General features: G+C 43.4%; 1 protein-coding gene across 1 annotated transcript in view; it reads left to right on the plus strand.

The window, feature by feature from the left end:
* Positions 1 to 12,173, plus strand: part of SEMA6A (semaphorin 6A) — a 98,825-nt gene that overhangs the window by 67,787 nt on the left and 18,865 nt on the right. The window contains exons 3-6 of the mRNA XM_049771453.1: positions 154 to 271; positions 5,472 to 5,532; positions 6,486 to 6,548; positions 7,627 to 7,728. Coding sequence (XP_049627410.1) covers positions 154 to 271; positions 5,472 to 5,532; positions 6,486 to 6,548; positions 7,627 to 7,728 — 344 coding nt within the window. The remainder of the gene's footprint in view (positions 1 to 153; positions 272 to 5,471; positions 5,533 to 6,485; positions 6,549 to 7,626; positions 7,729 to 12,173) is intronic.

Consider the following 12,173-nt stretch of genomic DNA (forward strand, 5'->3'; position numbering starts at 1 on the left):
GACAAGCTTGTCATTTCATTCCCCTGCAGCATGCAGTGGCATGGTTGATCTGACTTAAATTTGCTTTGTTTTGTGCTTCTACCCCTCCTTTCCCTACCCTGTCAATTCTTGGCTTCCTTTCCCCCACTGTTGCCCCATCTCCGCTTTTCATAGATACAAAACAGTATCCGGTGTTTGTGGGCCACAAGCCAGGACGGAACACCACACAGAGGCACCGACTGGACATCCAGATGATTCTGATCATGAACAGAACCCTCTACGTTGCTGCTAGGTGAGTGGCCTTTTCCTGCAGCTGCCCTGGGAAGGGAGGTCCCAAGACACACACATGCTCACACGCATGCACGCACGCACGCACACCTAGTGGGCAAAGGTCTTTGCAAAGATGGCCCCAGACAAAGTAGGTTTCCTTTAAAGCTTGCTTTGGTGTGGTAAGTGATGATTCTTTCACTAGTTTTCCGGCGTTTTTAATTTAGACTGGATAGAGATCAAAATAATGACATAATTTGAAGTGTAAGCTCACAGAAGCTTGTTTCTCTTGAACATGGATGTAAATATTTACTGAACAGCCAGGAGAGTGTTTCACTCTTTGCTAACCATTTCTGAAAGGTGCCTGAATGTATAGAGAAGAAAAGCATCTGTCTTAAAGACAATTTCGGGAGGCTCCATAGCAGTCTCAGTGGAGCTCACTCCTTCCTTGTAGGACTTTTCTGTTCGGAACAGCCTGATGGCTCAGTAGAGGGCCTAGACATGGAGTACTACTGGACCAGCATGCTTTTAGAATACTGGACTCTCCAGTGCTTGGAATTGAACTCAGTGCTTCCCGCATACCCGGCATATTCTCTACACTTTTGAGCTATCTGCCCAGTCTGCAGAGGTGTAAGAAAATTCTCCATCAATAGCAAAATGTCACTTAGGGAAGCTGTGTCTTTGGGCTAAATAGCATAGGAAGAATACTGCCTACAAAGGAACTACAAGGATTTCAGGTCTCATTTTCATTTGGCCCTAATGTCCCTGGACCCCAATTTTACTTGCCATGAATAGCTTCTGTCAAATCAGAGACTGAATTAGAATATCTTAATGAAGTCATTGGTGGTTCTAAGAGTATTGGTCTCCCAACCAAGGGGTGCAAGTGCATTCAGAATAATTCTAAATGAGCACCTATAAGGGGCATTATTCTTCAGGGTTCCTTTGTGGTCTGATCTTGGGCTAGTTCATGACCTTGGGCCAGATCATGCTGAGAAGAAATGAAGTATTAGTGAAGTAAAGATGCTGAAATGTTTCGATTGCTTCCTAAGATCAAACATGAAACTTGCAAGACTGGCTAGGCCAATGCTTTTGTTTCTGTTTGTTTTTTATTTTATGTTGTGTAGTCAGTCATTTCAATCCGTCGAAATGCTTTGATGAAATTTAGGACACAGCACTAGAACAAACACATGCCTTACATGTAGGAGGCTCTGGGTTCAATCCTGCAAGCATAGGTAAAGAAAAGACCAAAAAAAAAAAAATGGTGTTTGAGGGGCAGGAGCCATAGCACAGTGGTAGGGCATTTGCCTTGCATGTGGCTGACTCAGGACAGATCTGGGTTCTATCCCAGCATGGGAATACGGTTCTCCAAGCCAGGAGTGATTTCTGAGTGAAAAGTAACCCCTGAGTGCCTCCCAGTGTGACCCAAAGACAATAAAAGGTGTTTGAATTCTTTTCTTTTTTTTCTCTTAATGGTACCAAGGATTGAACCCAGAGCCTCCTACATGTAAGGCATGTGTTTGTTCTAGTACTGTGTCCTAAATTTCATCAAAGCATTTCGACGGATTGAAATGACTGACTACACAACATAAAATAAAAAACAAACAGAAACAAAAGCATTGGCCTAGCCAGTCTTGCAAGTTTCATGTTTGATCTTAGGAAGCAATCGAAACATTTCAGCATTTTTACTTCACTAATACTTCATGGCACATATTAGTTGTGCTAATCTCAAAATTGCAAGTGGACTTACAGTACCTTATGAATTTCAATTTATCCAATCTGAAATAGTAGAACCATACAAGAAGGAAGCAAATTATTAGAAAGGGTTTTGAGATAGAAGTTCCCATCCTGTGTTTTATAGGAAGAAACCTTGGTATGGAGAAATGAAATGCCAGGTAAACACGAAAGAGGCAGGATGTGAACCAGAATGATTTTACTTGAGAATCCAAGCCTTTATTTCCTCTCTTTTCCAGCCTCCAGAGCAAGAGGTGGGATAGTTTGCCTTGTTATCAATCACCTCTATAGGTAGTGCTCAGAAACACAGCTAGCGTGGCTGCTCACTAAAAGGCACCCAATAGGGGCTGGACAGATAATACAATGCACTGGGCAGGCTGGGTTCTATCTCTGAAACCACACCCGCCATCCCCAGCCCTGCCACGAGTAATCCCTGAGCACAGAGCCAGGAGAAAGCCAGGAGGAGCATCACTGAGTGTGACTTCAAAACAAAGCAGAAGCATTCAATAGGATTCTCACTCAAAGCCCTCTGGTAGACCAGCTCCTTTTTCATTTTGTCTCTAGATTTTGTGTGGTTTTTGGGTCTCACCTGGCAGCACTCAGGAGTTTTCCTGGCTCCACGCTCAGAAATTGTTCCTGGCAGGCACGGGGAACCATATGGGACACCAGGATTCGAACTGATGACCTTATGCATGAAAGGCAAAACGCCTTACCTCCATGCTATCTCTCCGGCCCCTGTCTCCAGATTTTTAAGTTCATTTTATTCGTGAATTTATTTTGAATGTAGCGAGACTAGAAGATTGTATCAGATTACTCGATAATCTAAGGGTGATTAGAACAAATGATTGAGCACCATCTCATTGAGAAATAGGGTGGTCTAAGCACCTTCTTAAAATTGCTCGCTTTGTACTAGAGCTCCTGGGAGGATATCTCGGTGGTAGCAAGATGTGCATGGCCTGGGCCAGGGCTACAGGTGAGGGCAGCCCCGGAGTTAGGAGCAAAGTTCTCTGAAAGCTTAGAAAGGACCGTCAGTCCAGGTCTTTAAAGCAAGATGATTTTAAAACTAAAGTCCTTTACTGAAGGAAGAGGAGAAGGAGGAAACGAGAGATTCGCACATTCATTTCTTGTAATCTCTCAGCTCCCAAAGTTCAGTGCTGGTCTAGTCTAACACCCAAGTAGGGGGCTGTTTTTCAGTCTCTACTAGCTACTTCCTACTACCATCACACTCTTGGAAACACTCCTAAAAGAATTCTGGGGCCACACCATAGCTAGGTCTTTCCTCTCCTTTTGATTCCACATTTCCCAACATTGCCCTGAGAGATCCAAGTTCCTTGGCAGCAAATAACAGGATTTAAAGTTAAAATCCTTCCCCAGGCACAAGCCATGACAACACAATTCATTGGTGCTCGTGGGAGATAGGGAGAGGAAGTCTTGGGATTAGGTCAGTTTGTGTCCAAATATCTTAATTCATGAAGAGCACCATATGAATCCTGGGGTACACAAATGGGTGGGTGGGAATTACCCCAACCCAGGCCTGTGGTTTAGCATAAAGATCTGTTTCTGTTTGCTGGGCAATGCAACCTTTTGGCTGTTGAGAAAGATTGCCCTTGTCCAAAAGAAGCTTTTATTCATGAACTTATTTTCAAAAGGCTTTCCAGTTCTTGTAGATAATTAGTGTCAGCTTTCGGAAGCCAAGCCTCTTCCAGTACCCCAGGATTGAGGGAGGCTAGAATCCCTTTCAATTCAGCTTTATTGCCCATTTTATAGATTCTCCTCTCTCTCTCTCTCTCTCTCTCTCTCTCTCTCTCTCTCTCTCTCTCTCTCTCTCTCTCTCTCTCTCTCTCTCTCTCTCTCTCTCTCTCTCTCTCTCTCTCTCTCTCTCTCTCTCTCTCTCTCTCTCACTCATTCCTTCCCTCCCTCTCCCTCTTCCTCTCCCTCTCATGTTGCTCTTTAATCTCCAATCTGCTAATTAACATACATAGATCATGCCAGAAGGGCGGGGCAATCCCAGAGCATTCTCTGGAATTGCCAGTGCATGTTAATCAGTTCTTAATTTACAATACAGACAGTCCAGCTCCTACTTGTTATTTTGAGAGGATGCCGAGTGCAAAGAAAACCTTGGAGTCATGTCCTACCCAATACCAAAATAATAGGCAGTCCTATTCCAATAATGAGCCAGAGCCTGACCCACAGCACCACCAATAAAGTCAAACAGGTAATAAAGAATGCAATAAAACCGCCTTGAAATTAAAGGACAGGGCAAGTCTGGAGCCCTCCTGACGTTGGAAGAACTCGCTAAATCCGCTACTGCCTCTTCTGCTCTCTCTCTCTCCACCCCCCAAAGTTGGGCAAAAAGTCAGCGAAAAGCCGTGCCCTCTCCTTTCATTTTCACATAAGACAACCTGTTTTTATTTTTAAAAGTAGCAGCATACAGGTTTATAAAGAACCGGAGGGGGAAAATGGAATGAATCCTGGCAGCAAACAAGTCTTTTCTTTCTCTACAGATTTCTTTCTCCCTCCATCCACCTTCTTTTTAAGTAATGGGGTGGGGGTGTTGAAGTCCACATGGGAGCCTCGCATTCCTGGTTTAAAGCTATGGGTAATTTTCCAGCCCCGGGACTTCCTGCATTTTAGAAAAAGTCGGTGTTATTTCAAGGGAAAATGAGCTGTTTTGCTTTCCCTTTCTAGCTCCTGTCTCCCCAGTTGAGTGTAATTCTTTTCTTTCTTCTGAATTCCAGACAAAAACGCCCTTGTACTCGGCTCACACAGAAAGGGATGTTTAAATATAGCTCCACACCTGAGCTGCTGATTCTGTTTCTCCCTTTCCAAGGGGAGATTGGCAGCCAATTGTAAAAGCCAACCAATTTTGCAGCAAAGCTGAAAGGTGAACAGAAGCAAGAAATGTAAACTTGAGCTCCAGAACCTTTTAGACACTTCACTGACCATCATTGCATGTGGCAAACAGTGACTGCTGGAAATAATTTTACCTTGATCATCTTCCATCTTGTCAGTCAGATCACCAAAGTGAACGCTACACATAAAATCTCCAGTGTGTGCTGTGGGGAGCGATAGAGATGGGCCGCGATTCACTTTTAGACAGAACCATTCACCCACCCCATCAATAGATGTCACATGGAGTAACAAAGTATATGGGACATGGATTTTAAGATTCTGGGAAAACTGATAAATCCATCCACACAACTATAGAATCCCCTCTCCTGAGCTGCACAGATATAGATGTTAAGGTTCTAGAATGGGAGAGCTTACAGGAAAGTTTTATTTGATTCTCCCAGCACAGCCAATGTATTAAACATGGCGGCATGGCACCAAGAGTGGCTCTGAAAGCAGAAGCCGTCCATATTTCTGCACGTGGACACTGTTTGAATGGCATGGACGTCAAATGTATCTACCTCCTCCAGTGTGACTGCCTCTCTCTTCAGGAGAAAATGGTCTTGAATCTTGTGCTTGACTTTGTATTCATCTTTTGTTTACAGGGACCATATTTATACTGTTGATATAGACACATCACACACAGAAGAAATTTATTGTAGCAAAGTAAGTAGTTCTATATCATCTTTTTGAAATGTGAAACCTTAAGAATAGTTTTAATGCATCGATTGAGGTGTTGTAGCTGATAATAATTGGGAACATTTTGTGACTTCTGATTTGAGGGTCACTGAGACTTAGTAATCATACTCAGAAACAATATATACTTTTATTTTAGTCATAACATGCAGTTTAGAGTTTGGAGTAATTCTTAAATTCCTGTAGAAAAAAAACATTGCCAGCGTTTTGCAAAAAAAAACCCATATATTTTCATATATAAAACTTGGTCTCACAAATGTTTCCATGTCATAGGACCATGACTTTAGAGTCTTAAATCTGATTTGACTGTTGTGGTTAAGAATTTGATCATTATCCGTTTCAGACAGACATAAAATATAGCCTAAACTTCCCTCATTATCCACATGGAGGCATTTTAGTTAATAAAATCTGCCATAGAAGTAGACAATGCCTTCCAGGCCATGAATTTACATGGAGTGTAACCTGAATTAAATCTTTGTCTACCTAAAATGAATGTCCCCTTTATGTTTAAGAAAATGACTTCCATATTTTAAGGAAAAAGGCCTACTTTATGAAATTTGATTTTTAAACTAAAAGGAAAAGCCAAGGACATGTGTTTGATCTAAATAAGCATAATTTACCCACACATTTAGATATTTTATATGAAATTTCAACACTTGTTTATTCTTTTCTTTCTCATTTATCTTGATCTTAAAGAGAAATAGATTGTTTTTAGTTTAATGAATAGATAGGAGTTCAAAATTAAATGAACATTTCTTTATCTCTGGGCTTTTGTTTTGTGGTGAATTAATCATGGAGAAAGGGTGTGGAATGCCTTCAGTATCTATCTGTTTGCCTTCAGTTTCCCCCAAGAGAATTCTTACTTCTCCAATCAAATGCAACGGCCTCTGGGTTCTAATTGATTTCTTTCTTGATCCCCACAGAAACTGACATGGAAATCTAGACAGGCTGATGTAGACACATGCAGAATGAAGGGAAAACATAAGGTAGGCAATTTTCATTTCTCCAGCAGTTGCCACGTTGGGTTAAGCTTTTGACCATTATCTGCAGCTATGAAAAGTGATGCATGCTAGATCCCCTCGCCCCCAGCAATTGCTTTTTCCATCAACTTATTGAAGGCTTTAATTTCCAAAAAATAGTTTGCTTTGTTTATTTTTGGGCCACACCCAGTGGTGCCCAGAGGTTTCTCCTGGCTCTTTGCTCAGGAATCACTCCTGGTACAGATCAGGGGGCCTTATGGAATGCTGAGTGCAAGGCAAGCACCCTACTTACTGTACTATCTCTCTGGCCCCAACATAGTTTGCTTTTAATGTGATGAAACATTACGACAGCTGCCAAGGCGGCACTGGGAACTACCTGGGGGCCCAGGGGATTATGGACACAAAGCAAGCTGCCCTGGGGCTGAATGCAGTCCCTGGGCTGGCAGTCCTGAGCCTTCAGGGTATCTGCCAAAGAGCTGGGAAGAGCTGCCACCATTAAAGGGTCTGTGCCTTCATTTGTGGAACAAGGTTAAAGACATGATTCTGCCGAGAGCTTTTTACATCAAGGAACTTCCCTCAGAGCACCTGGTATAGCTTCAATAAGTTGGAGGCTTGGCACTGCTAGGCTTGCCTTCCTTTGGTATCACCAACATGGTCCTTTCATCCTGTGGCCATGTTTTAATTTATTGTTACCAAAAAAAATTGTTCTTGACAATATAATCTTTTGGTTAACATCAGGAAGAGCTGATAACTTTTTTCTTTTTTTTTTTTCTTTTTTGCCTTTTTTGCTTTTTTGGTTGGAGACCCTTACCAGAGGGCTCTGGGGCTATTCCTGACTCAGTGTTCCAGGCAGTGCTCAGGGGAATGTGCAACACTGGATCCAACCAGACCTCGGGCATTCAAAGCATGCTCAAAACTCCTCTGCACTCTCTTTCTCTGAGCTATCTCCCCGGCCCTGGACTTGTAATTTTTAATGGGGAGACTCCACAGCCATAATCTTCTTGCCAGCAGGTGCACGTATGTGGAGAAAAGACTGGGCTACTGTGATGAATTGACAGGCAACTTAAGTTCGATTCTCTTTCAGGACGAATGTCACAATTTTATTAAAGTTCTTCTAAAGAAAAACGATGAGACGTTGTTTGTCTGTGGAACGAATGCCTTCAACCCTTCCTGCAGAAACTATAAGGTAAACGCTATTTTGATGTCCGGGACTATACTACCAGGAAATATTTTGTAATTCCTTGTGACTGTACCTGCAGTCAACCTAGGTGTAATTCAACACCACTGGGGTTTCTCTCACTTGTTTACCTTAATGTATCACGCCACACATGTGAGCCTGAGCAGGCTTCCATGCTTCCTGTTTGTTCAGGATTGATTGACTCATCTTTAAAGAGCTTTCCCTAGCAGCATTCATTTCCTTCTGTAAGACCCTATTCTTGATTGTCAGCACACCAACGTGCGTAACTCAGACCATGTGGATGCCCGCCCGCTCCTTTCCTTTCTCCCTCCTACACCCCACCCCCATCATTTCCTCTCCGAGCACAAAAACACCTCTCAAAAGTGTGCCACTGGAAACGTCAATGGTTCCAATGTGGGAAGGGTTTTAAGAACAGCACTGAATTCCATATGATGCTCAGTTTAACTTGACCATAGCCTTCCTTTCTTTCGCCTTGAAGTCAGGGGACAGAGTGCTAATGTGGAAGGTAATATAGAAGGGTTGTTGTGGAAGACGGATGCTGGGGTGCTGGGGAGTGCTTGTGGGCCCCTGCCAGATGCAGAAGCAGAGATGTTTTTCCCCCTGTTGGGGTTCCTTGTCCTTTCTTCCATAGTTCTTCATTCAGCAGATTTGTACTGAATATCTCCTATGACCAAGCTGTGAGGTTCTAAAGACTTATGGGAGGCCTTTTCCCATGTGGTAGCTGCCAGAGAGACCTGGTCAAGTGCAGAGCATTATGGAAGCATAACAGAAAAGTCCTCAGCCTGAAATAGAAAGTCAGAGAAAGTGTCCAGAAAGAGGGAGGTGACCTCTCGGGACTCACTAAATAATCACCTCTGCCTGGAAGAGGCTTTCTCAATAAGAGAAAAAGATCGAATCACTGCTGGGTTCATTTTTGCTGGGTCCAGCATTGATAACATGATGCCGAACCAAGCTGAATTCGCCAAATGGGACAAGTAGAGTGCTCCTGGTAGCAGAAACAGCACAAACAAAGACAGAGTAGGAGACTAAGGAACTCCATTCAATTCTAAAGTGCTGGGCTATACAGTAATTGAGTGATCATGAAAGACTAGAGAAGTGGGCAAGGGCAAGAGAAGAGGTTCAGAAAATACACAAGTAACCCCACACAGTGGGATAGAGTCATATTGCTAAGTGACACCTAGAAGATAAGACAAGAGGACATGAGATTACTGCCTGGCTAGCAGGTGGAGGAGCAGAGAGATGGGGCCTTTCAAAAGGGAACAACTGAAAGCAGAGGAGTCAGGTGAGGTCTGAAAAGATAGCTCATGGGTGGGTGTGTGGTGAGGAAGGCTGACTCTGGACGGCAATGCCTGGGAGATATGGATTAAGGCTTCTCAGAGGGAGATAAAGGGAGAGATTTGAGTTTCACTAGCATGTAGTGAAGCTTGGCAGGTAAAGGTGGGAAGGGCACTCTTCTTGCATGTGGCCAACCCAGGTTTGATCCCCATCATTCTGTATGGTCCCCCCGGCACTGCCAGGAATGATTCCTGACTGCAGAGCTAGCAGTAACCCCTAAGCATGAACCACATTCATAGTATTCTTGAAGTTTGGACTTTGGAGTGCCCCCTCCAATGTGAGATTGGAGTGAATGTCTAATTTGCCTGCTACCCTTCATTCTCAGCAGGTAGAAAATAAGTGAGCTTCTCCATGGCAATGCAGAAAAAAGGACAAAGGGCCTTTTATTTATTTATTTTATTATATAGCATTGCAACTTCTTTTATTGACTGAGGTGCTATGACTTAGTACCATGAGTTATGGTTTCCTGTAGTACATCATTCAAACACCACCAGTGTACCCACCTGGCCGCGTCTTTTAAAATTTGCAAAGTAAAGGCAAATTCTTTTTTTGTTGTTTTGTTTTATTTATTTATTTTTTATTTTTTGGATTTTTGATCACACCCAAAATATGGAGATTTATTATGCTAAGTGAAATGAGTCAGAGGGAGAGACACAGAATAATTTCATTCACTTCTGGGGCATAAGCAAAATAAAAGGTATTCTGGTAATATCCAGAGACAGTGGAGATGAGGGCCAGGAGGACCAGACCAGGAGGTAGGAGGCTTGCAGCAAACAACCAGGATTGCAGTTAGCGTAGAGAAAGATCCACTAGGACATTGTTAGTTGGAACTGATCCCTCGGGACTAAAATGGGATGCTGAAAGGGAATAAAGTGATGGGCATGGCATCCCTTCAGGATTCACGTCAGTAACCTTTACTTCTGCCACTGGATATTCCTTCCTGCCTGTCACTTTGAGGACTCGTTAAGATTGATGCTTCTAACAATTCACAAGGAATCCCCCAGCTGCAAAAAACAAAACAAACAAAAAGCAAACAAAAACCCCGAGTGACCGGTTTTCTGGATGCCACGATACACAAATAGCTCACTTTTTCCATATATGTTCCAGCCTCTAGGTGCCTCACCTACTGCTATATCTTGACTGCATGCTTGTGCAGGCTGTTCTGCTGAGCCATGTGCCAGCCTCTTGGAAATCAAGCTGTTTCCCTTCAGTTCCCTTATTTACACTGTTCGCCCTGTACGTGGTGGTGAGAATCCCCTATATGGCTCAGAAACGTGTTCTTGAGAGTCGGGAAAAGATAGTTGTTTAAGAACATGGACATAACATTGTCTCCGTCCTCCGGGGACAATCGACAACTCTCTCCAGGGCCCTTTTATCAACTGATCAGGACCAAGGGTTCAGAGTGAAAATAAGGACCTGTCTTACATTGAAATCTCATCTCTTCAGAGCACAAGAGGCATCAAGCTGATTAGATTGGCCGGCAGCTTTTCACTCTAGCTCTGCACCATGTCTTCTTGCTTGATACCATTTTTCTAACACATGCAAACTAAATGAGTTAGAAATTTTGTAGCTCCCTGCTCTATCTGAAATAACACCCCATGCCTTCTTCCTCCTGCTTTTAAAACCCACTTGGACTCCAGCAAAAGTCAGGCTGATTCTTAACATAATTATCTGTACTCTGTGCTGATTAAATTTCCCCAGGGCTGTGGTCAAGTCTCAGATTAATTCAAGGATTATTCTTTCTTTGTGAAAACAAGATTTCACCCTGGCACTGCTTGATCCTCATACCTTTTCCAAACCCACACACATATGTTCACTGCTATTAGTGGGGCCTCATTTTCCAGAAGAAACATTTGGGAAAGATGCATCCTTTGTGTTTCTGATTTTCCCACTGGCAAGATTATGGAGCATGTGCCTTGAGGAAAGGTCTGTTTTCACCACCTCACTGTATCTTCAGTGGCATTTCTAAATGCTTTCCACCTCTGTTCCTACCCAAGAAGCCTAGAGGGTTAGCAGGAAACTTCTTACTGGGATAAAATATCAGGAAAAGTTTTTCATAGAAAAAGTGCTGAAAGGAAGTTCACATTGACTTGAAAGTATCTCTCACTTGAACATCTTTTTTTTTTTTTTTTTTTTTTTGTGATTTTTGGGTCACACCCGGCAGTGCTCAGGGGTTATTCCTGGCTCCATGCTCAGAAATTGCTCCTGGCAGGCACGGGGGTCCATATGGGACGCCGGGATTCGAACCGATGACCTTCTGCATGAAAGGCAAACGCCTTACCTCCATGCTATCTCTCCGGCCCCTCACTTGAACATCTTTAGCCTCAAAAAAAAATTATTTTTAGAGTCTTCCAAGAAGTGCTCTGGAGGCCTGGGGGATTCATACAATTTGACACTCAGCCAACCGGCTCAGCACTTTGATTTAGGAGACTGGCGATGCAGTGTTGCTGGGGCCAGTGGTGCTAGGGACACCTGGTCCACTCAGCAGTGTTCAGGAGGCCTCCATTCGCACCCAGATATACCCAGGGGACCATGTGGTGCTGAGAACTGAACCCAGCTCACACACATACTAACATGTGTCCTGGCAAGTGTTCTATCTCCTGCCCCTTGAAAAGTCTATTTTTAAGACTGAAGAAATAGTACAGTGGAGGTACGATGCTTACCCTGCACACATCTGACTTGACTTCCATCCCCAACACTACATATGATTCCCTTAGAATGTCCAGAATGAACCCTGAGCACCGCCAGTGTGCCCCTCCACACACTACACGCACACTCACACACACTAACACAGTTGCTTTCCATAATTCTCAAACAACAGTCTACCAGTAGTCCTCAAACTATGGCCCACGGGCCACATATTGTACTTGTATCTGTTTTGTTTCTTCATTGCAAAATAAGATCTATGCAGTGTGCATAAGAATTCGTTCCTAAGTTTTGTTTTTACTATAGTCAGACCCTCCAGTGGTCTGAGGGACAGTGAACTGGCCCCCTGTTGAAAAAGTTTGAGGACCCCTGTGAGAGCTGACTCCTAAGATGCTGTGATCTATGGCCCCTTTCAAGCAGTGGTCCTCAAACTATGGCCCGCGGGCCACATA

The sequence above is a fragment of the Suncus etruscus genome, chromosome 4, assembly GCF_024139225.1.
Source record: "Suncus etruscus isolate mSunEtr1 chromosome 4, mSunEtr1.pri.cur, whole genome shotgun sequence".
NCBI lineage: Eukaryota > Metazoa > Chordata > Mammalia > Eulipotyphla > Soricidae > Suncus > Suncus etruscus.